At 41.2% G+C, this 27035-nt stretch overlaps 1 protein-coding gene across 1 annotated transcript in view; it reads right to left on the bottom strand.

Annotated features, from left to right (window-relative positions):
* Window positions 1-5649: 5649 nt before the first annotated feature.
* ttll7 (tubulin tyrosine ligase-like family, member 7) overlaps window positions 5650-27035 on the bottom strand; it is a 57117-nt gene continuing 35731 nt past the window's right edge. Inside the window, exons 14-20 of the mRNA XM_079574377.1 lie at window positions 25014-25233; window positions 20546-20841; window positions 19957-20091; window positions 17305-17385; window positions 14800-14960; window positions 11987-12160; window positions 5650-7252 (exon numbers count right to left, since the gene is read on the bottom strand). Of these exons, the coding sequence (XP_079430503.1) occupies window positions 7132-7252; window positions 11987-12160; window positions 14800-14960; window positions 17305-17385; window positions 19957-20091; window positions 20546-20841; window positions 25014-25233 (1188 nt within the window). The 3' untranslated portion in view covers window positions 5650-7131. The remainder of the gene's footprint in view (window positions 7253-11986; window positions 12161-14799; window positions 14961-17304; window positions 17386-19956; window positions 20092-20545; window positions 20842-25013; window positions 25234-27035) is intronic.

Raw genomic sequence — 27035 nt, 5'->3', positions numbered from 1 at the left:
ATGGTCAAATAAACGGTGTCATTATGAGTGCAGTTTTAGTGCAGAACAAAATACTGAACTGAACAGACAAAATATACAAGCAATGATAATAAACGAAAACACTTTTACGATCAAGCAACATGTCTAGGGTGTCATCATTCGGTTTACCTGAAAATACGCTGACATCGTGGATGACTAATCATAGTCATTTGAAATACTAGTACAAAGCATATTTGGCAATATGAAATACTGCCAACAAAATTCCACCGATTGGACATACTGAACCACTTAGCAAGATGTATATAAACCAGCCCTAAAAAACCCATTACCTTTCACTGAAGTTTGATCTTGAAGACCCTGACATTCACTAACAGTATATGGTCTTATATGTGAATGTGGAACAGGATGGAAAATGCTTGCGCTCTAACCCTGGTAAATAGTGATTAAACAGCTCCAAACAAACTAAAGCTCATCGTGTTCAAGCTATACTTGTGGGCTCAATTCACTATAGCTCCAATAAGTGGTGGCCCTGAGACGATAAGAAGTGGGTCATTCTTTCAGCCTTAGTTTGATGATTATAAAGTGTTTTGCATTCAGTGAGAAACATAAAGATTCAAGTTAAATAACCACATCACCTTGAGTCACCATCAGAACCGGAGGTGTTCAAAGACAGACTAGAGGCTGCACTTTTTAGATCAGATTGGACTTTTTAGACAAACTGAAGCATGCTTTGAGATGTGAAAAGTGTTCTACAAGAGGGTTTATTATGCAACTATGTATTCTAGCCTTCTAGAAAGCAGTGGCTTGAGAGGCTGCCCTTCCTATAAGGCTAGTTGGGGCAGGAAAAGAAAAAATAAAATGTCTGGGTTTATTTTTTTCATTCATTGCAAGTGTCAACTTCTGTGGAAATGAAGGACCACAGCAAGAGTTCAATTCAACTTTTCAGGTTTTAGGGCATCTCACTTTTAACTGGAAATAATGGCAATAATCTGTGTAGCCAAACCTATACCCAGTGAATAGTGTTCAGGATGGAATGTGATGAAGTCACTGTTGCCACGGATTGTGAGATCAATAAAGTCCTTTCTTATCTCATCGTATCTCATTATTGTGTTCAAATGCATTAATGTGAACAATAACACCAGTATTTTACCTTTTAAAATCTCCATTAGTTTATTATTGCTGCAAATCCCAATATGCTTAGCGATATGACATCACGATTCTGAACTCTATTAAGATGTAAGGACCCCTGAGTTCTTCACTAGACGCCATATCCAAATGTATAGAATCGATTTACTTACTGCTAAATATCATATTCATATTCACAGATACATAAGCACATCTGTAACAGAGGATTACCCAAACAAATGAAATTAAATCTACTGGGTTAGTACATTGTTTTTTTTAAGTTTAACAGAGGAACAATGGATGGTTTAGATCAGGGGTAGGCAAGTTTCCTTGGCGGAGGGCCGATTTTCTTCATCGTCAAAAGACCGAGGGCCGAACCGCCCAATTTCGTCTCAAGTAAATTCTCAATGCTCATTTTCTCCAGTTCGGCTTCACCCAAATCTAAAAGCTTCTGGACTGGACTTTACAGGCCGATGGAGCAGTTCCTCATTTGAAAGCCAAGACCTACAAAACTGATCGCAACTTTTGTTTTCATAGTTTATTTGTTGTGTTTTCGTTTCATGTATTTTGTTGCTCTTTTTTTGCTTTTTGGTCATTTTTTTGGTTGCGTTTTCATCCTATATTGACACTTTCAATTCGGGTAAAGCCAAAACTGGAGAAAATGTGCTCGGTTCAGGTGTGAGATTAACAAAGAGACTCGATATCTCGATTTGTGTACAGTTATTTCTCAAAATCATCTTGAGGGCCAGAACTTCAATGCTGGAGGGCCGGATTTTGGCCCCCGGTCCTGACGTTGCCTTCCCCTGGTTTAGATGGCATGAGACAGCTTATTCAAAGTCCATACACCGATGCGACTAAATCACTGTTACTGTTGCAGGCCTCATAACCTGCGTATTGGGTTTCATCTGTTTCATTATCCAACAAAAAAAAAAAAACTTTGACACAACACAAAATAAATTCATGAATTCAAACCATGCTCTATCCATGAATCAAAGTTTGTCTAATAAATATTGGCTATTTTGGCAATTTTTACATGATAGAAAATGCACAATACATTTTTCTTACACTTACGTCATCACAAAATGGAAAAAGTGTGCACGAAGGTCTAAACGGCAACCTCCATTGATAAGAAAATGAGATGCACCTCATATGTGTGTCTGACGGGGCCTCAGTGATTGATTACATCACGCCCCACTTTGAGGTAATTAATCAAAACAGAGTATGCAGCATTCTGAATAAGTTTGGAGCGAGCGTCTCAACCTGGCAACGCTCACTAACTCCACATACCTTGCCACATCAAACACGGCCACACGGTAAATAAACAAATTAGCAGGCTGTACAAATGGTGCTGTTTGCTGTAATGGGATATTTAGTTGTCATTAGAATGTATTGCACGGAGGCTGTTGAATAGCTGACATTGGGAAAGGCTGAAGCGTATCCAGCTTGTGTTTGTGTGTTGGTTTATGTGGCGGTTACAGGCTGGACCCCCGCTGAGAGCAAAGATGCTGTAAACGAGGCAGAACACATAATGTATTGCGACGAGTGTCAGAGAACGAGTCCCTGAGAGAATAAACAAAAAACATACAAACACGAATCAATGTCAAGACAAAACGCTGCACTGAGGTAAAGAAAACAGTTGCTTCACACAAGTGGGACAGAGGTGCCACTTTCTACTTGGGAATGAAATGTACAAAAACACTCTGCTTTATTTTCTATGTCATTATCCTTATAATAGGTGTGAGTTTTAGTTTTAACTATTTTGAATCATCTTTACACCTGCACATTTTGGGTTCCCAAATCAAACAGGCCTAAAATATTTGAAGATTTATTTGAAATATACACAAATGAAAATGTTTGTTTTGCCATTGTTGAGAGGCTTGAAGTAAAAGTGTAAATGAAGACCCACTTCTCTGTTATGTTGTGAACAGATTTTTATATTTTGAAGAAACCGTACTTTGACTTGTGGAGAGTCCTGTCAGCCATTACCCACACAATGGGCCGAGGACATAGGTAATCTCTGCACACACATCCTTTCACACAGCCGAGTAACGGCCAATATTTGTCTGATAAGAAAGGTCACTTTTGTCATTTGAAAGCCCACACTCCACTGCAGGGCCCAATTTTAAAGCTCCCACGGACAGGGAAAGGAGGCCATCAGTGCCTTTGGACACCTCATTCAGCCTGTCATAAATACAGAATAAATCACATGGCTCTCTCCCCCCTTCTCTACCATTTCAAATACTGGATTAAGGTCTGTTTTTGAAGCCAGGGCATGTGTATTTGAACTACAGCATATGTGCTTGCGTCCTTATCTCATATGAACCATCCACCACTCACACGGCTCCCAGAGAGGCTGGCTTAGGGCATCCAAAAATGGGTCATGTGGTCTTAAACAAAAATAGATATAAAAGAGTGGACAGTAACCAGGTATGGGAGTGTGGGAGAGAGCATTGTGATGAGTGGGAAAGGTCAGAACACAGTGAAGCTCTTTGTAGCACTGCAAACAAGAGCGAGCACAGGAAAATCGCATTATAAAATCATTAAGTGAAGAGACCACATGAAAACGAATGCCAAGATGAGCTAAGGCTAATTTAAGCTAAGACTAAGCGATACTAAATAAGGACCAGCGCTTATCTATTAACCCACTCCAAGCCTGCATAAGGGCATGGAGACGTAACTGCACCGTTGACAAGCCTTTCCCGGCATCACGTAGTTCAAGCTCTCATTTGCGAACTCGTTCCTTTAGCCCTCTATTAGCTTTTTTGTTTTCTTCATTGCAGTCAGAGTAACCTCCACTTTTCGCCAGTCCCTCACAAGTTTCTCGCTCACTCCAAACGATTTTTGAATCTTCACTGGTGCAGGAGAAGCAGATACTGGTACACAAGCCTAGAGCACCCTCTAGCAGCGGTCAGTGTGAAAATAACAAACATGTGAAATTATATATTTTAATATATAAGTTGCACCAGAGTATAAGTTGCACCCCCAGCCAAACTATGAAAAAAGGGGCAACTTATAGTCCAGAAAATACGATACACCCATTAAAAAGGTCATGTTAACCCTAGACAGAATCCAAACACAACCAGAGGGGCTAAACTGACAAGAAAACATCACAAATCACTGATATAGTGATTAACCAGGACTAAATGTAGGCTAATCCGTGCTAAAACCGGACTTGGTTAACACATGTTAACACATGTCTTAACCCTGTCAGTTCAGACATATACTGTGGTCTGAACCAGTGTTTCCTAGCCAAAGGGTACTTATTTCACAAAAAGGGGTAATTTAACAAACTTTCTCTAACTTTCTCAAATCTTTCTTTCTAGCAATCTTTGTGACTTTAAAATTGTGAACACAACACAGAAAGTCTAATAACAGTAATAGTCACAGTAACAGCCAAGTTTAAGACTCGAGTTCAGAGGTTGTGACGCAAAGTTTAGAGCTTAGCAGCAGAAATAGTCTGACCACAGGTTGAGAACCACCGCTGTCGGACATTTTTGTCGGTAGTCACTGAGCTCAGCTGTCAGGACCAAGGCCAGGGCAATGCGGAGCCTCAATGTCACATGCTGAAGAATAGCTGGAGGTTGCGACTATATAAAACCTGTGTGTAGTGCAGTGACGCTAACACAGTGTCCGCGCACAGGTATCGCAGGGTCAAGATGGGACAAGAACAGGCTGCGGGGCGTACTCACTTACTCCAGGGAGAGTGACAGGACGGGGGTGTCACCTGTCCACGGGGGCTCTGCTGGGAAATGCAATCGCGCTCAGATGCTGACCCTGAAGCCACAGTGCAGCAGTAATGGATATCAGGTAGACAGGATGTTTTCACATTCAGCACAAGTCCACTGCACTAAGGAAATCCAATGTTTATAATTAGTTCCACTTGACTCTGCTTGTTTGTGTCATTGAGTCAATGATCAAATCTCAGATACATATTAATTAATGTGAGACAAATGCATAGTTGACAACACCTGGAAGTCACATTTTGAATAATAATGTTATTTTAGCATTTAAATTTTAGGTGCAACACAATTACACACTATTGAAAATAGCAACTAAACGAACCATACATCGATTTTCCTCCATTTTAAAGCTGAACAAAGTAACTCATAAGCGCCACTGCTGGTGTCGTAGCGTGTGTTGTTTTTTTTACTCATTGTCTGTGAGAGTAAATACCATGCTGACAAAAAAGACAAAGGGAGAGAGGGATATTGTACATTTTGCCACCACTCTATGACACAATGCAGATAATTTTTTTCACTCAAACTTGGCTGTAAATACGGCTAAAGTGGCGCTAGTTAGCAGTTAGCTTTGCCCATTTGCCTGTTAGCTTCTTCTTCGTGATTCTATTACTGTGTATTGCACCTCCGACGCGGAGGCTGGGAAGCTGCAAGGGTGGTTTTCTGGACAGAGACACCAGGAGGAGATGAAAGACCCCCCAATCATCCCATTAACACTTGTATTACCCTCTACAAAACTACAAAAAGGATTTATTGAGATAAACAAGTTACTTCGTTCTTCTTTTAAAGACTTGTTTGTCATAAAATGAAGGCCAGAAGAAGTAGTTTAAACATTTTATTGCTGTCAAAACTATAAATTATACCATTAATCAAATGTTACTAGTTCAAATAACAATCATAAAATGAAGCAAACAAATATTTGGCATTAAAAATGATAAATTAATAACTACATTTGGGTGGGATGTGAATAAGTTGAATATCTTTTAACGGACTGATTAAATACATACTCTCGCAACTAGCGTTTTTAATAGTATATCCAATGAAACAACATAGGGGATTGTACAATGAGCTGCAGCTACTTTGTACATCAAAATAATACTGCATTTATTTCCAGTACGAACAGTGATCCTGTGGTAGCTGATGAGGTCCAAGTTTATGTTGTTTTCTGTTAACTAAGCACAGGAAGGATGTGCTTATTCCTGGCACGTCCTACAGCATACTGGCACTTGTACAGTTGTGTTCAGGGAAAGGGGATGCAGCTGCTCATCTCAGGCAAATTATTGTTGTTACAGTACAATACAGTTCAGCTGATGAGCCAAATCATTCAAAGTGCCACACAAAAAAACGGAAAACGACGACCAACAACATCCACACTGCTGATGACAAACTACAGATGACAAACTTAGCAGAGACAACGTAGTTAATGACAACACAAAAACTTCAAGTATATTGCAAACGCAGCTCCTTTCTACTACTACTAAACTCTTCTAGGCATGCAGACAGTACTTCAATGCGCACCCAGTTAATCGGTCTGCATGTGCCAAACTGCATAGTGCACATTAGGACCATTGAACTCTCCCGACACTTAGCATAGGGGAGCACCGCTGAGTGGCAAACAGATGCAATAATTTTGGCATACATCAACATTCTCAACATGGCGGCAAAACGTGGTGCATTCGACAGTTCCTGGGCATGTATCTTCTTTGTGTCGGGGGGGGGGGGGGGGGGGAATAATAATAAAGTGTCGGTGAGGAAATAACTTAAACATAAATATAACTCAAGTTTACAAACATAATTTACAAGCCAGCAAAAATACGCTTTTTTTTTTGTCGTCATTCGCAAAATAGTGAACAGTAAGTCAATTCACATCTGTTTTGCATCCAGTGAAAACACCTTAAAAAATAAATAGTAATATCCTTGCATTGCTTAGTATTTGTTATTCTTTACTTTTACAGTACCAAGACAAGAAGTAAGACTATACACCTAAAAGTCAACAGCAAAAGATGCCAAGCCCACAAAGTCTGGAGTCACCAGGGACGAGAGGTGAGGATAGATGTGGTCTGCTGGTTTAAGAAGGGCAGGCAAAAAAAAAAAAAAAAAAAAATGCAAGTCTACATTATCTTGCCCATTGATGTTCTTCCATAAAGGATTTGGCAAAAAGTCAAGGGCTCTGTTTATGCGGGCTCCGGGTTCACATATGTTTACTGCTGTTTGGCTTTGTGAGAAGAGTGAGAAGGAGACCGGGGTGAAAAGTCGGGGCATCAGAAGCCAGAGCGTTGTCACTGTGATCTTAGTAGTGTCCCATCCTGGCAGCGAGAAGACTGCGGGAGCGCGGGGCAGTGGCCATTGAGGAAACGCGGCCAAAGCTGGACGAAGGCCACTTGAACAGGGAGGTGACTGGCAGCAGATACCTGGGCAGACGGACAAGAGCCAGGGAGGGACGGGGGGGATTAGGGGAGAGGGCGGAAATAATGAGAGGATTAGATATGCAAAGGTCATTCTATAGAGTTCAGGGCAGAGGTGTCGGGAGCCAAATATCACAAAGTTCTGGCATTTATTTTGTTTGCACATACGACCTCTAATTGTGAGGTACCAACTTCGACTTCAACTTGAGAAATTAAAAGATAACAAAGGAGCTTTTAGCATTCAAAGTACAAAAGATATCATGATGGATGTCATGTTGACGGTATGTAATATTGTGTAGACAAAGCCAAAAAAGTATGATTTTTTCAGTGAAAGACATTTACAGCATCATTATACATAAAACATTTGTGCATGTATGGGAATGCTTTTACACAGGTGAGATTTCCCAAATGCTTGACAGACCTTTTGATACTGAGTGTGAGAGTCCTGTTCCACATAACCCTAAGAACGATGAAAATAGTATGCAACTTCTACAAAGCAAAAATATCTTTTCTAAAAAAAATAAACACCATGCTGAACTTTGGCCTGAGAGCTTTTATTGTCATGAACAAAGTATCCTCACCTATCATTCCACGGCACCGACGTCAGAACCTTTCTAAGACTTTCCTATGACACCTTCCACCGAGACAGAGCAGTGAGGCAGCTCCTGCTAACAGCGTTCCAGTACCTGAGAATGAGACCAGCGGCAGGTTGAGATAGAGTCAGGAGCGGCCTGGGCACTGCTATCTATCTTTATCTTGTTATTTGATAGATATGATTGTCAGAGCAATGTCAGATGAGATGGCCAAGCTCTGGTTAAGCGTAATGCGAGCTTATGCAACTGTCGCTATAGACAAGTAGTAATGTGTCTTCTTTCACACTATAGGATGAACTTACAACATTTGCTTTTGTACAGTTCTCATCAATTTGACGCACATGATACACTGTGTGACCTCCTCGCTGTATCCGTGGTAAGGATCTTTAGCTAATAGAAAAGTACAGGCAGTTAAATGAGCGGCAATGGTCAAAGAATAGTCCCTGTAGAGGCGTTAAGATGTGACAATCTAATCAAAAGAAGAGCCGGTGGGGCTGAGGATTACACGGTGTAGAAATATATATATATATAGTTTTTTTAAGCTGGCGCCAAGATAGCACACTTTTCCCTGACAGCTCTCTTTCCTTGTGAAATACCTCTCGGACAAATTAGCCGAGGAGATTCCTCCAAAGTCGAGCAGAAAAAAGAGATGGGGAGAATTAAAGAAAGAGCGTGTCGCTAAGGGGGGCGTCCGCTTCAATGTTCAGACCTGGGAGAGTTAGGAGGGATTCAAATTATCTTCATTTAGTCCAAACCTGCACGTCCTTGAAAGAGCTCGGAAGTGAGGATGTATTTTTAGGGCATGTATTCCACGACTGTCATTAAAATAAGAGGAAATATTTTGGAGGAATGCGCATTTCTGCTCCAGGAATGTTTGTATTGGGCAAAGATACAAGTGATGTTATTGACATTTCTTTCTTCTCCTTTTTTTAGCAAGGGGGGAGTCGAGTGGTACTGACTATTTTGACGAATCAAACAAAAGAGAAATGGTGTGACAATGTAGTATGGTGGGATGTCACATTTTGAGTAGTTTTGTCTGTGTTCTGCAGTTCTCCTATATGTTTCTCTTGACTCTTGAAATGGTAATCTGGATCTGCATGACTCAGAGATTCTGTTCTCCCATGAATTTCCATAGAAATGCCAAGTCAAGGCATGAAAATAGGCATAAAAAAATGCAAAGAAAAAAAAATCAAATATTGAACATTCATCAGGCCTCCTCTCTTATGCACTTTGAGCGTGTTCAGCACGCACAGAAGGAATCGGCGGTGGTGGTGGTGGTAGGTGCTCACGTCCACGCTGTCTCTGCAGGCTATGTTTAATTGGCCTCTCATTCAGCATCTTCCAGGTTCATCTGAGCTTTTGATCATGGAGCAGATCCTAGCCACAGCGAAGCATGCTTGAGAGGCCAAAGGGGGGTTGGATGGTTCATGCATCTCTGCTTTGCTTCAATCCAGCACTTCACAGGGAGACAGAAAGACGCGCTCCTCGCCCGGACCGATAGCATGCAAACCTGCAATCTGGCCTCTCAACATCAGTCGCCAATCCTCAAAAAGAAATTCAACTGCCACTGCAAATTAGGCGCACGCGAGAAACAAAAAAGCACGCTGCAAACAATAGCTGACACAATTGTAAAATAAAGCGCTAAGACGGTATTTTGAAGGTGATCTGTTGCCCACTTTTGGCTCAACACCCCAATTAACCCTAATTACTTCCACTATTCTCCACACGCTTGAAAGCTAATAGAATTTGAAACTTTTGTCATCATGGGAAAATTGTCTTTGGCCTGCGACAGTAATTCCGAGCTTAACAGGAAAGTCATTAGTGAGGCTATTAGGCTATACCTCTCATCTGCCCACACAGACTGAGGGACTTTGGAAAGACTGGGGAGAAGCTGTTGACACACCTGATCAGAGCACTCTAACCAGGAGAGGGCTCAGCTCGAATGAGCAGGTGTCTGTGACAATGGAGACCTCTGCTAACAGTCCTGCAAGTTTGGAGGAATTTGTGTGAACAAACTGTGCACAGATCTTGGAAACAGAAGTGGAATATTTTGTACATCCAGACTATTGTATACTGTAAAATAAGCATCAAGTAATTTCAGTACGGTCTAAATGTGCAGTTACTATGACATAGGAATTTGTAATGAAAGGTGTCAGTGTGTAAATATTCTATTATGACAATGCACTTGTATACATTTGGTGAAAGAATGGCTGATTTTGTGTAGCAGCCACATGACAAGCTGCATGCAAAGCCCGCTGTCATCCACTCAAACACACACACGTTCAGGTTTTCATTATAGGCAAATGCATCTACTAGGAAACATTCCTAATTGCTTCTCAGCGATGTGAAGTGGCATCAGGACTGTTTGCTGCATGCCTCATGGAGTGAGGCTTAGCTCTTTTCAGGCCACTCAAACTTCAGAAGTGCTCAGGCTAAGATGCTCTTCACAGAAAAGGGAGGGTGTGAAAGACAGTTTAGCATGTGGCAGCAAATGGTAATGCAGAAGCAATCTTGGCAAATTGTTGTGGCAAGAACAAACAAAAATGGCCTTACACTTTCTCCTTCTCATATCAACTGTCATGAAAATCCTGTTTGGGAGGATACATGTGATACCTGACTATGCTAAATTTGTTGTTAATAAGAGAAAGGAAAGCAGACCCCACTGGACTGTGGATATAGTAATCAAACAGCCATTGACATATGACGGGTCTTTGTTGCAGCAGTGCAGTGCCATGTGCAGCAAAAGCAGTAAAAAAAACAACAACAACAACAGTAAAAAGCAGTGACAAATAGGTACAGTGCAACAAAGGAGGCAGCGGGGGTTTAGCCAAACTAAACCAAGCAGAGACCTGCGTCGAGAGGCGAGGACACGGAGGAAGAAGAGGAGGAAGCAGCAGCGACAACAGCAGCAGCGGCGGAGTCATGGGCTGAGGCTGGTCCAGCGGCTAATGGAATGCTTTTTTACACACACACACACACACACACATACACAGATAGATACAGAGAATACAGAGAGACACCCCAGCATGCATAAGTGGAAAGATATTAACAAAAGAAGATCTTAGCTATGGGTGCTCTAAATGTGTATGGTTTATATGGCATTGTTAAGGTTACACTGTAATAGGACTACATGGCTCCACAATGCTGGAGTAATTTGCCCATAGAGATATTTTTAAGTATAATCATTATCCAGCACAGCAATTCCTTTGGACTGAATGCTGATGCTGTGAAAATGATGACATATTGGAAGGTAAAATAACTATATCATTTTATTTCAACTTTATGGGCAAATTATTTAAATTGTATGGACAATGACATAAAGTTATAATTAGCTTGAATAAAACATCAACTAACAGTCATTTAAGATTGTCAGATTATAACAAAACAGGTACTACATTGACTATAGTGTTCTCCCTCCCCCCTTAAACAGCTGAGGTAGTTATACCGTAGGTGTGAAGTGATAGCCTGTTAAAAATACCTATGAGTTATGAATCATGTAAAACGAGGCCCGGGGATAAAAGGAACTCTCTCTCCCTTCGTAAGGTCATTTGCAGCACAGCCTCATCTGGGCTCTAATTGAATTAAGCAGGCCCCAGGAGGCCTCGGGCTAACCTGCGCGCTAATCTGCGGGCCATTATTTCCTGTTAACGGCACGCTCCCTTGCCTCAGCCAGCCCTCTCCTGTCTGCCAGCCCAGAGCATATGTGCTTTAAAAAGTTCACTCAGTTGTAAGCCCTGCGTCCCATCTCCTTCAGGGAGTAAGTCTGAAATAGAACAAGGCTGATTTGTGTTTGTTTGTTTTTCTGAGGTTAAGGGATGATAGCTCAGAGGTTTCCAACAAGCTAAAGGAAAGAGTTATACAAACACTGTAGCTTGGACTATGTTAAAAATGTTAAATCTTTCTACTTATACTTGTAGTAAGTTGTGGAAGTGTTTCATTACAAGAAAAAAAAAAGTACTAAAGAAAAATCTATGGAATCTGACTTGAAGGAGCCATTAAAGACATAACTAGTGTGGCTGAGCAGACACAACTGCCCAAAGAACTATCACATCAACACCAGTACTATTCATTTTAGTTTACCAAATACTGTTTTTTGTCACCATCCCTTATGTATTTATTTAGATTAATAAATAATCCCCGTTCTCACCTGGTGTCGTCCCATTCGGGGCTCAGTCCGGTCAATGAGCCCCTGGACTCGAACACAAACTTGTAGACAACCAACAGACAGTCTCTGCACAGCTGGACCAGCCGCCGGCAGCACTGCAGCTCCTGAGGGGACACCACCTCACTGCTCCGACTGAAGACGGTCTCCCACGACGACCTACAGGATAAGCATGCGCAATCCATGAGCCTCATTTTAAACATTCGGACACATTTTATGCTTTAAACCTAAATAAACTTTGATTAAAGACAACAGTTCTGTCAGGTAGGGTAACAAGTTTCAGTTCTGCATAATTTGAGCCGACATCATCAATAAGGAGATGCAAAAAACCTAAATCAAATCAATATGCAACCACAATCCCACCAAGTGGCAGGTGTTATGGTCACCACAGACCGTATCTACCACATAGTGACACGCAGGAAGAAAGACAGACACAGGGGGTAACAAGATAAGTACAGTTAACCCTCCTTTTCAACTCTAGACATGCCCCTGACTGTGTTATAACTCAGACACCGAACCTCAGGGGGTGCGTTTGATGTCTACACCCTTTCAGTTCCGCCGTAGCAGGGAGCGGAGCCATTCAAAGGGTTAAAATTAAGCATTCTTATCCTCTTTCTCCATGTAATTTTTCAAAGCCCAGTCAAGGAACGGACCACAATAGCCGCTGGTTTGTTTGATTGCTGGTAAGTACTTGAGACAAAATATCAAACAAGACAAGCAGAGGAGTTAGCACTAGACTCTGGGATTAAGAGGGTGTTTTTTTTGAAGAGCTTCACCCCCGCTGTGGGACACCAAGACCCCCCACTGCTCTCCTTCATGTTGTGTTATAGCCTTCCCTACAGATGTCTTTGACAATACAGCAAGTTATGGCAACCACACACCAGCATTGTGCTAGAGATAAAGAATGATAATCTTATCGTGCATCGATATGAGTTCATACAGAATGAGATAAACCAACCGTATGACAGATTTGACAATCTACTCAAATCAATAAATTTCGTTGAGCCCAATAAAGAAAAAAGTGTTTTATTTATTTAATGAATGTAGTGCCAATTGCTGCACTTCTCTTTTACTTCACAGTTGCACAGGAGCAGGAAGTAGAAGATCAGTAGACTGCTTCTTTAGTTACACATCTAAGCCTTCTCTTGTCGAGGTACACACGACCTCCCTACTACTGACCCCAAGAACATAATATAGAGGATACACTGTAGGTCACATCTTAAAGATAAGATTAAAGAGTACATGCATGTCAGCTGTCTGGGGCATAGCTGTTCTCTCCCTACATGTGTGGGACAGTTTTGGCATGAAAGGAACATGTCATGAGCAGCTTCATGCAGCTCAAGTTGTCTCATAGCCATGTCTGGCTTTAAAGAAAGCCCAATATATAAATCATGTGCATGAACAAAAAAAGGAAAATGGAAATGTTTATTTTGGGGGTATTGGGGTTTTATAGAACGATAACAGAGGAATGCTGTTGATGCGGTGAGTGGTGATGAGAGGAGCCACACTACTGGTTGCTTTTTCTGTTTTCTGAAAGTGTGGAGGGAAAAAGAAAAATGAAAAAGTGTGGAAAGAAGTGTAGCTGAAGGAAAGAAAAACCTTTGCTAACAAACCAACAACTTTGAGACCTGCATTAAACTTATGTGGCTTCTGCTCACTTTGTCTCATCTGAGAAAAAGCTCAGATTTGCACCCTGCGTCTGTTATGGTGACATGTCTTATTCATTCAATTTCAGAGAAGTGTGGCGAGGTAAGGGGGGCCTGTCATTCACACTCTGTATTCCAGAGAGTATGGATTTTTGTCAGTCAAATGGAGTAAATCCATGTTCTTCCAAAACTGTGAAAAGTTTAAGGACACAGAAAACTGTAGTGAAAGTTGCAACAAAAAGACGATGAATGAAATGAAACAGAAAAATGACAATGTTCACAGTGTTTACTTTAAAAACAAAAAACTGAACAGTAGAAATACATGTTATTCAGTGTTTGCAAAGAACCATAGATGTAAATGGTAGTTCGGGTTTGCCATTAACCCTTTTTATGACCGTATTGTCTGATTTGTCTATGTCAAATGAAGACATAACTGGATTACGAACTTGATGAACAATATTTTTGCCACTTAAGGGAACAGGCCACCATTTTTCCATTCTGAGATATGTTCTTACCTGAGCTTAGACGAGTTGATGCGTACCTGTCTAGTTTTTGTCTGTGCGCTCAGTCACGCAAAAAGACCAAAGATGTTGTTAGCCTCTCCTCCTCTCCTATCCTATGGGGCCAAACAGGGGTGAAGTTAAAAGCAACCAAGCTCTTCCACGTTTTCACTATTTAAATACGGTTACGTGAGTAGTTACACGATCCAAGTATGGTTGCACAAAATTAAATGATTTTCTAAGCAGATAAGAAGGGGTTCTATATTGTAAGGCGTAATAATACCTTAGCATGTCCGCGCAGTTATATCTTCACTTTACAATATAGTACCCCTTTTTATCCGCTTAGAATATCGACATGTTTAATTTTGTACAACTACTACTCAAGTAACCGTATTTGAATAGGGAAAACGTGGAAGAGCTTGGTCGCTTCTAACTTCACCCCCATCTGGCCCCATAGAGGAGAGGAGGAGAGGCTAAATGCTAACGTCATCTTTGGTCTTTTTGCATGACTGAGCACACGCACAAAGACCAGACAGGTACGCATCAACTCATCTAAGCTGAGGTAAGAACATATCTCAGTACAGAAAAACGGTGGCCTGTTCCTTTAATAGCTAAGGTTGACATACTGGAGTGCAGCTATAGCATGACCTACCCAGTGTTTGAGAAGCAATTCCACAGGCCCTGTCCGTGGCTCCAGAGCAGCCGGTTAAAAACGCGGGTGAACAGCCTGTACAGGTGAAGGTTCTCTACCTCAGGCTCTCTCCAAATGCGCTGCAGTGCCGAGCGGACATTGGTACGGACTATGTCTAGCACCTGGGTGGGAAACAAATGAGAAAATAAATCACAAAGGCACACTCCCAAAAACTAATATATGCGTAAAGTGGCATTTGCTCCTGCTGTTAAATTAGTCATTTGTCTTTATCTAAAATCCTTTTCTTAAAGTTCACAATCAGAAAAGCAAATGCAATTTCATCAGCCCGTACACACACGGAGCCAGTCGGATGTATCTTTGTGTTGTTTTTTTGTGTGTGTGTGAGTGGCGCTAACAGTGGCAGGACATAAAGCAGCGGAGGAGACAGTGGAAAGCATAGGCGCGGACTAATTGCTGCTCCGCGACAGTGCAGGGGAGAAGGTGTCAAGGGTTCCTGGCGATCTGAGGACACCTGCGCTGGATTCCTATCATCCACCACCCCCCCACCCCCCTCCCTCCCACCTCCCCCCAATCCTCTCTCTCTATTCTCCCCTCCTCGGAGTGCACCATTGTGGCTCTATTGACGTTGAATCTTCGGTGCTCATTACTTACATGCCCATCTCGCTTGTGTGAGACATGGCAAAGTGGAGGAGGCAGAGGTTTTCTCCCGGCAGCGATGTGTGTGATGCAAGTGTGGCACAAACTGATAGATAAGTAAACACGCGCGCACACATGTTTTGGTATGGTAATCAGACGGCAGAGCAGCGTTCCTGACCTCTGCCTCCCGCTCATTAGGCTGCTCCACTCCAAATAAGACACGGATGGGCCCACAACACAACCGAGCGCAGTTGTGCACGGAGCAACAGCTGAGGGATCACATCATTACTGACACGCCTACCGGATGCCATGTTTTTTCATGCCCTGTCCCGGCTTGTATTTTGTTTACAGCCTGTTTGGTGTGTGCACCGCGGTCTGACACGGTAATGATGTCTCCGCTTTTTTCAGTCATTCTCAGATGATTGATATGGGAATTATTTTCAAGTCATAAAACTTGCCTCTCAAACACCGGCGAAATGTGTCAACGCATAGACACCGGCATTTTAACAACAATAAATAACCACAATTCAAAAGTGTATATTGTGTTCCCAGGATCATTTCAGTGTTTATAAAAGAAAAGCACAGACGAAGCATAAAGCCATCAACCCTGTCATCATAACTACCATAGCATCATCATGCAATATTTAAAAAAACATATTTATCTGGCATCGATATATTCTTTACAGTATTTGCACTTACGGGTCAAAATCAAGATTCAAGATTCATTGTATTCGTCCCGAAGGAAATTTGTTTCGGACACACAGGCTGCCACACATAAAACAGGACATAACATTCAAGACAGAACATCACAAAGCACAATCACCGCTCTGCTTTTTGGCCTGAGTCCCACCAAATTGGGAAGGAAGGAGTTCTTATACCGGTTTCGGTATCTTTTTTTTGTTTTTGATTGGGACTCTATATAGCGTCATCAGGATTGGAGCAGCTCATAGTGGGACTGCAGGACATGGGATGGATCTGAGATAATTTCACTCACAACCTCCACAAATATGTACTGTAACCATGGGTATTCTTTTACCCTCATCACTTTGTGTGCACCAACCTAGTCAATTCTGATTTATTTTGACCGTCAAATTCCCGAACCCCGCAGATATTCCGTATATGATAAAGCTTCCAATAACAGCATGATAGAATATAAGCATGATTTTCTGCTCAAGACCAAATACTCTTAGTGTACGCAGAAAGTACAGTCCCTGTTGTATCCGTTTATAGACTGAGTTTACATGGACGTCCCACATGAGGTTGGATTTGTAAGAATGTAAGAAGGGTGACCTCAATGTTGGTCAAGTGTTGTTTGCCAGCAAAGCCTCAAATGTAGCTGTAAATGGTCGATTAATGACCATAGTACTTTACAGTAGAGACTGAGCTTCAGATTTATTTGAAATCATGTCTTAAGATTTCAGACAGACAAGGATTAATGTGCTTTATTAGTGGCATTAAATGGTCTTCTATTATTTAATAATGTTTTCAGCTGCAACATAATTGTAAAAATGTTTTGTGAACACCTGCCAAGACATGAGTTAGTTCAAAGAAAAATGTAAAACTGTGCAGAGATTTAAACTAAGCATTAAAAAAAACAATCAGCTTCTTTAAGATATTTTTTAATTAATGGTGTAATTTTTGTTTCCTTTTAACCTAACATGATTATCAAGATGAATGTTCCTACCTTAATGAACACAAACTTTTCCTTCATACATACAACATACACATGACCGGCCTCACTCCAGATGTGCATAAAGTTTTAGCTTGGAAAATCTGTGTTATTCTCTTCATCCCTGAGTGGTCGCAATGTTGTGGCTGTAGAGGCTGTAATGCTTAAACTTGTGTGTGTAAATACAGTATAGGACTTGCCTTTCGTTGTTTGGTTGAGTCCAACTTCACTAACCAATAGGAGGCCACCTTTGGTTTATGGTATTTCCAGTTGTCAAGTATCTGCAAAATAAAACCAAAATAGAAACAGTTCAATCCAAAGGCATCCAAAAGTCTCAAAATACTTCAGCATCAAAAGTTACAGACAGATACAGGACAGTGGATCCATATAATCAGGATGCAAGTCTATAGTAAGCTGTCAGTGCCGCGCTAAGGAGCATCACCCTTGAGTCTAGTCACACATGTATGATTATTTTAAAATTAGAAGAACGTGTCAGAGAGGCAAAAGGTAGATGTGGTGGAGATCTCATTTCCACACTTGAACACCCTTCCTGGCAGACTTTCTTTCACACTTCAGCCAGACCAGGAATCTGTACCATTTCTGGGCTCTATCTGTTAAAGTAAAGCCTTTATGATTTCACACATAGAAAAGCTCTCTTTTTCAACATGACATATTGTGGCAAGGACACTGCAATGCCTTATTTAGCATCTGGAAAGGGATCCAAATGATGTGGAGAGTATAGTATTGAGTATAGTACTACACATTATTTTCAATTGCGTATAACATTTTGCGTATTGTCTACAAAATGTTTTAAATCTGCAGAGGAAGAGCAAGATTGTTTCGTAAAAAAAAGTTGTACAAAAAAGAATTTGTTGCATACCTACTAATGCTGTTATTGTGTGGACTTATTCACATCTCTGAACTGCTGCACATAAACCCCTCACGTAGCTCCCTAGATCCCCAGCAAACAGCATCCCAGCGGGAAGGCCATGAGCAAACACTCTTGCATACACATGCAAACTATTCCCAGGGATTCACAGACACAGGACTGAGGTGTTGATCACTGAGCACTTTATCAGAAAGTTTCTTGTTACTTTGTTTGCTTTGTACCATAAACATATGCACATTGTGTAGTCGTGTTTGCTTTAGATGAACATGGGCTCTATGCATTAATACCTTTCATATTCCTCCAATGTTAAAATCTGTGGCTGAGTGAAAGATAAGGACAGCAATTACTCTGGTAGAACACAAAATTAGCCCAATTAGAGCTCGGCTTCAGGAAATGCATAGAAAGTGTTTATGCCAAATGAATAGTGTCTCTCTCTAAGGTACGTTCTGAACCTTAGTTTGAGACGTACAGGTGCAGAGGCTCAGCTGTGTTTCCATGGTGACCTCATTAGGCTTCATTAACTGTACAGGTGTACTGATAATTGTTTGTCACAGCCTTTGACACGCCTAGACGAGGCATACACACATACATTTTTCAACATAATGACTGTCTATAAGAACTAGCCAAATACTTTTACTGATATTATTGCTCGTATGACTATGGGTCCACAACAGTATGGTAAATACACACGCAAAGAACATAAACCATGAAACCATAAAAAATCTACCTGAACATCTACTGTACATAATAGTGCCACAGCAAATCTGTGGTCTGTATTTAAATCAGAAGAACCCGGGTACGGACTGGGCAAAGCTGCTCTGTGGGCACAAATACAAGCGTAAATAAATAAAGTGGCCTTGTACCGATAAACCCCTTAGGATCTTAAAATTATAATTTCTGTACACTTCATCTGCTTTCAAAATAAAAGCTATCTGTGGCCCACACCAGATGTCCTGCAATAACAATCTGGCCATAAAATGGTGAGGAGATGTTCTAAACACACAGATGTTGCTCAGCACCATCGGCACCAATAACATGTGCAGGGGACTTGGGCTAAGCTAAAAAGTAAGTAATGATATTCATAAATGACAACCACAGCAACACCTGAACTGGTATTATTTAATATTATTATGAACTGCCACAAAAGGATACGAGCACCTCAAAGTGTAGTATCATTCTGGACTCAGTATGATGTGTGGCTGGCTGGGTAGAGAATAATAATTAAAACAAGTAATTGTTCTGAGTCACTAAATTTCACTTGGTATGTTTGATGAGCAACAACAAAGTGCTCTTTAATTCTTAAAGTGGAGACATTTGTGGATATTATACGTATGCTTTAGTTACTTTTCTATTTAGATATAATACTGTAGTGGTCAGTAATTTAACAAAAGTGTCTTTTTTGTTTTCAAAGCTATAATTGTAGCATCAAGAACACTTGTCTTTTCAGAAAGGACCATAATGACACACTGGAACTGTTTGTTTTTCCAGCTGCACAGTAGCACTTGGACCAGAAGATCAGCCACAGCTTCTCCTCTCCTGGAGGACTCTACAGTTCCTACCCTCCTGCTACTGACCCTCTGCACCATTAAAGCTACAATTTGTGTTCAACATTTACATAATGTATGATACAAAAGTGTGACGACATGTGCAGTCCACTAATACAACATTACACTATACTCTCGGAGGATCAAAGACACATGGACAAACGCTACACTAAATATAGCAGAGCAGTGGAGAAGAAAAAAAGCGACAGGTTATAGCTGAGGTCATATGAAAGACAATGGGAGGCGTCCACTTCAGCAGGGGGAGGCTGGAGGTCACCAATATACTGAGCACAGTGCACACAGCTGGCTCTAGTGGCCGCTCTGGTCCAGAGAGGCTCTGCCTGGACTCATGTTTGTGTAACTGTTTCAGATACAGTACTGTCCAAATGCAATTGTATGTTGAATTTACTGGCACCTACATCGTCCAGCACAGCCTCTGCTTCGTCCTCCGTCTTCCCTGGAAATCGGATCCGCATCGCAGTCAGAGCAGCCAACGTCTGTCTCACCAGCTCCATCTCCTGCTCTTTACTCCTCAGGCTTGTAAGAGAGTCCACCTAAACACACCGTTGTTGTTTTTTTAGGACAAATAAGAAGGTGAGTTTGTGTATAAAAACATGGTCTTTATTTTTTGTATTTTATTTTTTATTATACTTATTTATACAGGAAGTAAAAAAACATTGTACTAGAATACAGCTGGTAGCGTTAAGGCCTATCTATAAAAAGAAGCACAACATTCAAAGGTTACAGCCCAGTTGAAAAGTGAAAGAGGCAGGTGGAAAGGGACATATGGCAACAGGATAAAAGATCATTGTTGTGCGCTGCCCTGTACAGTAAGGAGGGAGGACTTATAATTTTCTTTGGGGCTGACAGATAATATATTCTGCATCGGCAAAGAAGCCGTAAACGAGTACAAACTAGGCTGTCAACATTTGGGGAGAGGGGCTGAAGAGTTATCTCAATATAGCAAGGCATTGACATCCAGAGTTTCGCCGGTGAATAGTAACTTACGATATTGGAGTGGATGGTCCCCAGGCTGTTGCTATGGGGCACACGGTGGGCGGATCCACTTCTACTGAGCGAATGGGACCGTAGTGTAGCCGAGCTGGGCCTGACGAGGGCCGTGGCTAATGGGACCGTGGGAGACGGTCGGGACGACAGAGACCGCACCTCATTGGGTGATGAGAGTGAGGCGATGGAGCGGGGACAGGAGATGGAGCGCCTGATTGGTTCAGTCAGAGTTGGCGAGGCGGAGGGGGCGGGACCAGGTTTGAGAGACTTGATTGGAGGTTTCCAGTGCATTCGACCTACAGAAACAGGGCAAAAAGAAAGGAGGGATTACGGACTGGTTGTGTCACATTTCAATTTCTTGATCCTGTCTCGTGGCATCTCTGTCCCCAAGTAACTGTCAGAGTCGCTCCATCCTGCATTCCATCCATCTCTGAGTGGCTTTGGGCATGAAGTGTGCTGTTAAATCTTCCACAGTCACACCGTGGCACACTGACCCAGTCCGCATGCGTTATTAACAACCGCAGTGTGTGCAGGAGAATCAAAACCTGACAGCTGGTTTTCATTGGGGGGTGGAAAATATAGAAACTCTTTCTCACTTTAACTCAGTCTTAATCCAATAGTGTGCAGGGTATTCAGTAGAATCGGGACGTTTACTTGTGGGCCATGGCACTTTTGGGCCCCCGGGACAAAATATGAAGCAATAACAGACTCTTACGACTGAGATGCTAACAGCTTGTCGATCAAAGTCCGGCCCTCATTAGTATACGAGATTTTAAAAATGCTCCTTACGAAAACCAGCCTGGTCCCTTTAATTGTGACTAACCAAGCGTTATCACAGGAGCAATATCTAGCTGAAAGTTTTAAAAATGAGACACCAGGCTTTACAGTTGTTTAGAATGTGCATAAAGTGTCAAGCTGGAGTCTGGGCTGCTGTTTTTAATAGCTGAGACAAAAAAAAGTTACACTTTTATTGTTGTGTATATACATCAAACAATAAGTGAGGTATTGAAATCAGAAAGAACTTCTACATCATGCATTTTCTATCATTGCTCTGTGATAAGGTGACAAAATTGAATGTTCAAAAGTCAAATCTATCAGTTTGTGTGTCCATGTGAATGAAAAGGTTTTATAAAAAGCATTTAGAATGTATAAAAGCGAATAAATGTGATATATATATATATTGTATTTGTATAAATCGGTCTGATGACTGGGATTATGAGATTATGTGTGATGTGAAAATAGAGATTGTCCAGAACCGGATGCTATCCCACATGAGTGAATGAGCCAGCCTTCTGACGGCAAAATGCTAAAACTCACGCACTGTAATAAGGTCCCAGTGCGCCACTGTCTTAAGCACACTTTCATTCGGTAGAAATGCACAGGCTATAAACGCAAATACCCTCTCCAGGAAAGCCATCCAGTTGGTCACCTGTCTAATGAAGTGTGTCTATGTGAACGAAGCACACGTAATGTACATGTGTGAGCGACTACAGACCGTGCAGCTTGTGGTGAATGCCAAATGAGAGCATTACAGGGCTTAGTCAGAGCAGCCCTTTAGTGGCATGGTATGGAGAAGAAGAGCTTGGCATGTGAGTTCTTCCTCAGTCCATCTCTGCACACAGTGCTGCCGACTGTGACTAAAATGGCTGCTTATTGAGAGTGAGGTTCAAATGGCTGGATTTAAATGAGAATGTAGTCAATATAAAAATACAACAATTGGACCTCATTCTCAGTAGCAACCGGTTAAGCAAGACGATTGTGATGCAGCACCATTTTTTTCAACTTGTTGGAAAGCACAAGTTGTAATATTTGACCAAATGTTAATCTGACCTGATGAAAATTATTTAATAAATGATTTAGATGTTGACCTATAGTGCTGCCCTCTCTTGTTCTGGCAGAATCCAACACCATGTAGTTTTGGCCACCACTGACTGTGAAAACAGAGAACTGTAGCTTCAATCTGGCTCTAGCTCGTTTAGCAAAAAGATAAATATTTCAAATATAATTTGTTGTACTCGTACAAATAAAAAGTAAATAGTAAATATTTAGATTAGAGTTGAACATTGAAAACCATCAATATGAAGGAAAGAAGAGTAAACTGACCTGTGTTACAAACAATAAAGTTTGGGATTTCTGGTGTTTGTTTCTTATTTCTTTGCAAATAGAATGCATTGAGGCAGAAATTCTATCCGTTTTCTGTTCCAAGGTCAGCAGAAAAGCTGCTGTGAAAGGTGCCTGTTTCTCACTTCAGAGGGCCGAGTGCGAGTTGATGTGGATTTGTAGCTATTTCCCAGCCTTATCATCTCCGCAATAAAAAAGGGGGAATATTTGAGCGTTAGACTCAATGATTTTTTTCAAGGTAAACAACCAAAGTGTTTTTTCTCGCACGCGCTTTCTCTCTATCATTGCCTCTTCACTTCACCTTCCCTTCTCTACAAATGGACTATTCACAACGCTTTCTCTTCAAGAGTGCTTTCCGAAGCTGGAGCATTTGTCTGTCTGAGGCCACAAGGAAGGACATATCTTCACTCTGTTTTACTGCAAAAAAATGTGTTTCAGTTGCTGGTTTTCTATGACAACATTCACATATTAATTGAATCAATGTTATTATGGATTTGCTCAGCATTCAATTGTAATTTATGAACTTTTATATGTGCAGCATTCTTCATTTTACATACATTTTTATGCATTCAGTCAATCAAACTCTTAATGCACATTGAGTGATTCTGACACCCCAAAAAATAAAATAAAAAGTTGGCCATACGTTCGGTTGCTCTGTCAAAACCTCCTGCTTTTAGAAGTGTGGAAGTTCACAGTGGGAAGTGATGAAAGCCACACTCGAAGCATTAGTACAAGGATGTGAAAGTGTGTATATTTATATGGAAATGTGCCTGCTGCCTGGAGTGTATTGAACATGTACATTTGGCACTATAGTGATGGTGCATCCGAGTGGATCCGAACACAACGTCTGAATAGAAGATATGTAGTATACAATGAAAAAACTTAAAAAGATGACATGAAATGAAAAAATGAAAAGGATATTTCAGAATTTTTGACATAGGGCCTCATTTCCGAGTTATCCAGAGTGTTGATGATTTCTGGAGATTTTTTTGTTTTTTAAATTCATGCAGTTCTTATATTTGAAGAGTTTAGCAGTGCTAGGCTAGTTCTGGGCTAACGCATGTCTATGGTAACTAGTAGCCTGCATTAAAAACCTCTTCAAAATCATGAGCTCGTCCTCCAAACATTGCCATATCTGATTTGTAGAAAGCTCCTTTGTGAATTCCACGTGTAGTAAACTACTGTAGACCCGGTAAGCTAGCAGATCACTCCACCGCTGCGTACCTTACAACCAGGAAACTGATGCTGCTCAAACATAAGTTCTTTAAAATGCAAAATGGTTATACTGGACACCACATAAAATGTACAGAGCAAAGCTCACAAATTCAGCAAACCGCTGGAAATGTCTGCAAGGAGAGGGAACACTTATTCACATGATTTGGACTTGCCCTGTTATTCAGGATTTCTGGAGGGAGATTCAAAGATACTTTAAAGAAATTGTGATGCATAATGTACCCTTTTCGCAAAGACTTTTTACACTGGGCGATCCGTCTGTTCTTAAGGACCTCGCTCCCAAGGATGCAGAGTGGATACAGACTGCACTAATGGTGGGAAGAAAACTTATTACTTCTCAGTGGAAATCTCAATCTGCCCCACCAAGGACCCAGTGGCTGAAGGAGCTCAGCAAACTGGCTGCATTGGAACGCCTCTCATATAGATTAATGGACAAGATTGATTGCTTTCACACCAAATGGGACTCTTACCTTACCTTTATAGGTGTAGGTAAGTCTCCTGTCTAAAACGGAATCTCGGGTGGATAGACCTATTTCTCTAACTGGGTGTACCATGTCTTTTTTTTTTCTTTTTTTTTCTTGTCTATTTGTGCCAATATTGTTTATTGTTACTTGTAATTACTCAAAAACGCAATAAAATTCAAATCATAAAAAAACCCCACACAAAATGGTTATATTTATTTAAACTATTCAGTCAACACAGACATTTATATCGGTAGGCTGGTGTTATATGTGATTTGTCTCAGGTGCACTGTGCTTGGGTCAGGCACAGTGCAGGCTACTAGTTACCATAGACATGCGCTAGCCTGGCACAAGTCTAGCACCACTAAACTCTTTAAATATAAGGACTGCATGAATTAAAAAAAAATTGAAAAAAATCTCCAGAAATCAACAATACTCTGGATAACTAGGAAATGCGGCCCTATGTCCAAAATCCTGAAATATTATTTTTGAATCGTTTTTTCTTCCATTCTTCCATTGCACTTATAAATAAAATAAAACAATAAATTCATTTCAGAATAAATATAATACAGTATGTGATGTAGTAAAACAAAACAAACATGCCTCATTAAAACTACTGTAAGGTTATTTGAAAAAGTTTATTCAAACCGAACCTGCTCGCTCAGCCAAGTGTTTCTCCTTGTTGTCTCCCAGATCATAGGACACTTTCTTCTTCTCCACTGCTCTGCTTCCTCCAGCCTTCCTCCGATCATCCTCTTCTTCGTCGGAGGAAGAGCAGGAGTTATCAGCGCTGCTGGCACTGGTGAAGTCAGCCAGGTAATCCGGCCGCTGCCTTCTCAGCGACTGGATACATTCAGGCATGGCTGTCAAAGGCTGGTAGAAACAATAAGAAGGGATCAAATGTTAAACGTGTGTACATAGCCCATTTTAAAAACCTTAATACAAATAAAAAGATGTGACTTTTCACTTAGTTATCTATATAATTTATGACAACAACCTGCTAACGTATTAACGTCATCAATAAGTAGAGAATTTAAGTAGGCACGTATTTATAGGATTAGTCAACTGTGTTAAATCAAAGCTTAATCAAGAACATGCCATATCAAACGTTAGTGAGTTTACAGATTAAAACATGAGGGTTGATAGTAACTCAAATTGTCCAAAGCCATATTTTATAATTTTTTTTCTTTTTCAACTACTCTTGTGCATCTTTTCCCAAATTCCTATCACTAAACAGTGAAAGAATACCCACACAGTGAGCCGCTAACCTCCCTCAGCCTCTTCCTCATTACCATCTGTCGCACAGAGACCTTGTGTTCAAACGGTTCCCTCTTGTGTCTGTTGGCTTACAAGTTCATTATACAAATGCACAATCGCACATGGACTGTCACTAATAATAGGCACCGGAACGGGTTTATACCTTGAACAAATATGACCCAGCTGAATATGTAAAGGTTAAATTCACAGTAATGTCACCGTTAAGTGGTTTTTATTGCGTCTAGGAAAGTTTTTGTTTTCTGAAGCGAAAAAAAAAACAATGTGATTTAATAGTGTTTGTTGTCTGCTTTGGCATTTGTCTTCCCTTTTTCGACTGCCTGGCTGTTTTACATCCTACAAGGCGTACAGAGGGAACATTAATAAAGAATTTACACATCTGTTATTCAACACTTAGAGCAGGCTACTCTGTCAGGCCACCGAAAACGAATGTGCAGGAAGTGATCAGGGGCTCAAGCAGTCACCGCCGGGCAGTCGTATACGGTGGCTGAGTGATGGAAGACGACAGCGACCCAGGCAGATTAAATACAAGGGAGCGAATAAAAGGGGGAGATGGGAACATGAGATTGATGGGGAGAGAAAAAAGATTGGGACAAGGTGAATTTGACTATGAGAGCCGCAGCGACACAGCAGAGTGGAGCGGTGAATACGCAGAACGGAAATGAAGGCTCTGAGAGAACAGAACACAGAACGAATAAAGGGAGACATAAACAGATCCTGGATAAACAGCGAGACAAAGAGACAAGGCCTGAGCAGCAGGGGACAGACTATGAATAAAGCGGATGCAGCGTACGGTATAAGAAAAAATATAATAGTGTTCTTATAATACAAAGATATCACTCGAAAATTGAAAGTAACAGGGAAGTCACGCCGCTTTCCTACTCACTCAAATTTAGTCCCCTATGACAAAAGATTTTCTCACAAAATAAATTTGAAGCGCTGTTTTCTTCCCTCTAAATCCTGATTCTTATCCCTGTGCCTTATTCCTCGCTCCTCTTTTGCACTCATTGGTTCGTTTTTTAGCAGATGGCTTGTGAGCACTGCACCCCAAGGAGTGAATCTATCCGTAACAGCTCTCAATGTCTATCTCTATACACCCGGCAACATTGAAACTGACGGGACCCAAATTAATTTGGACAACAGTGATTGGGTCTGAACAAGTCCTCATTCCAGCTAAGACCTCTCTAATGCAGCAGCGAACTGCCCTGTCGAGTCCCTAACACACTCTTTGAGTGTTCCAGCCAATTTAGCCCTGGAGTGAGGGATGGATGTAGATGTGGAGAGGTGAGAGAGAGGAGGTGATGGAGGGAGTAATGTGCTGTCGGTGGAAATGGAGGGGGCGGAGAGGTGTATGTGACAACATGAGAGAGGAAGAAAGGCAGATAGACAGAAAGAAAGAT

The sequence above is a fragment of the Gobius niger genome (assembly GCF_951799975.1).
Source record: "Gobius niger genome assembly, chromosome: 17".
NCBI classification, from domain to species: Eukaryota; Metazoa; Chordata; class Actinopteri; order Gobiiformes; family Gobiidae; genus Gobius; species Gobius niger.
The sequence above is the reverse complement of the archived record's forward strand: the minus strand, read 5'-3'. Positions and strand labels throughout refer to the sequence as shown.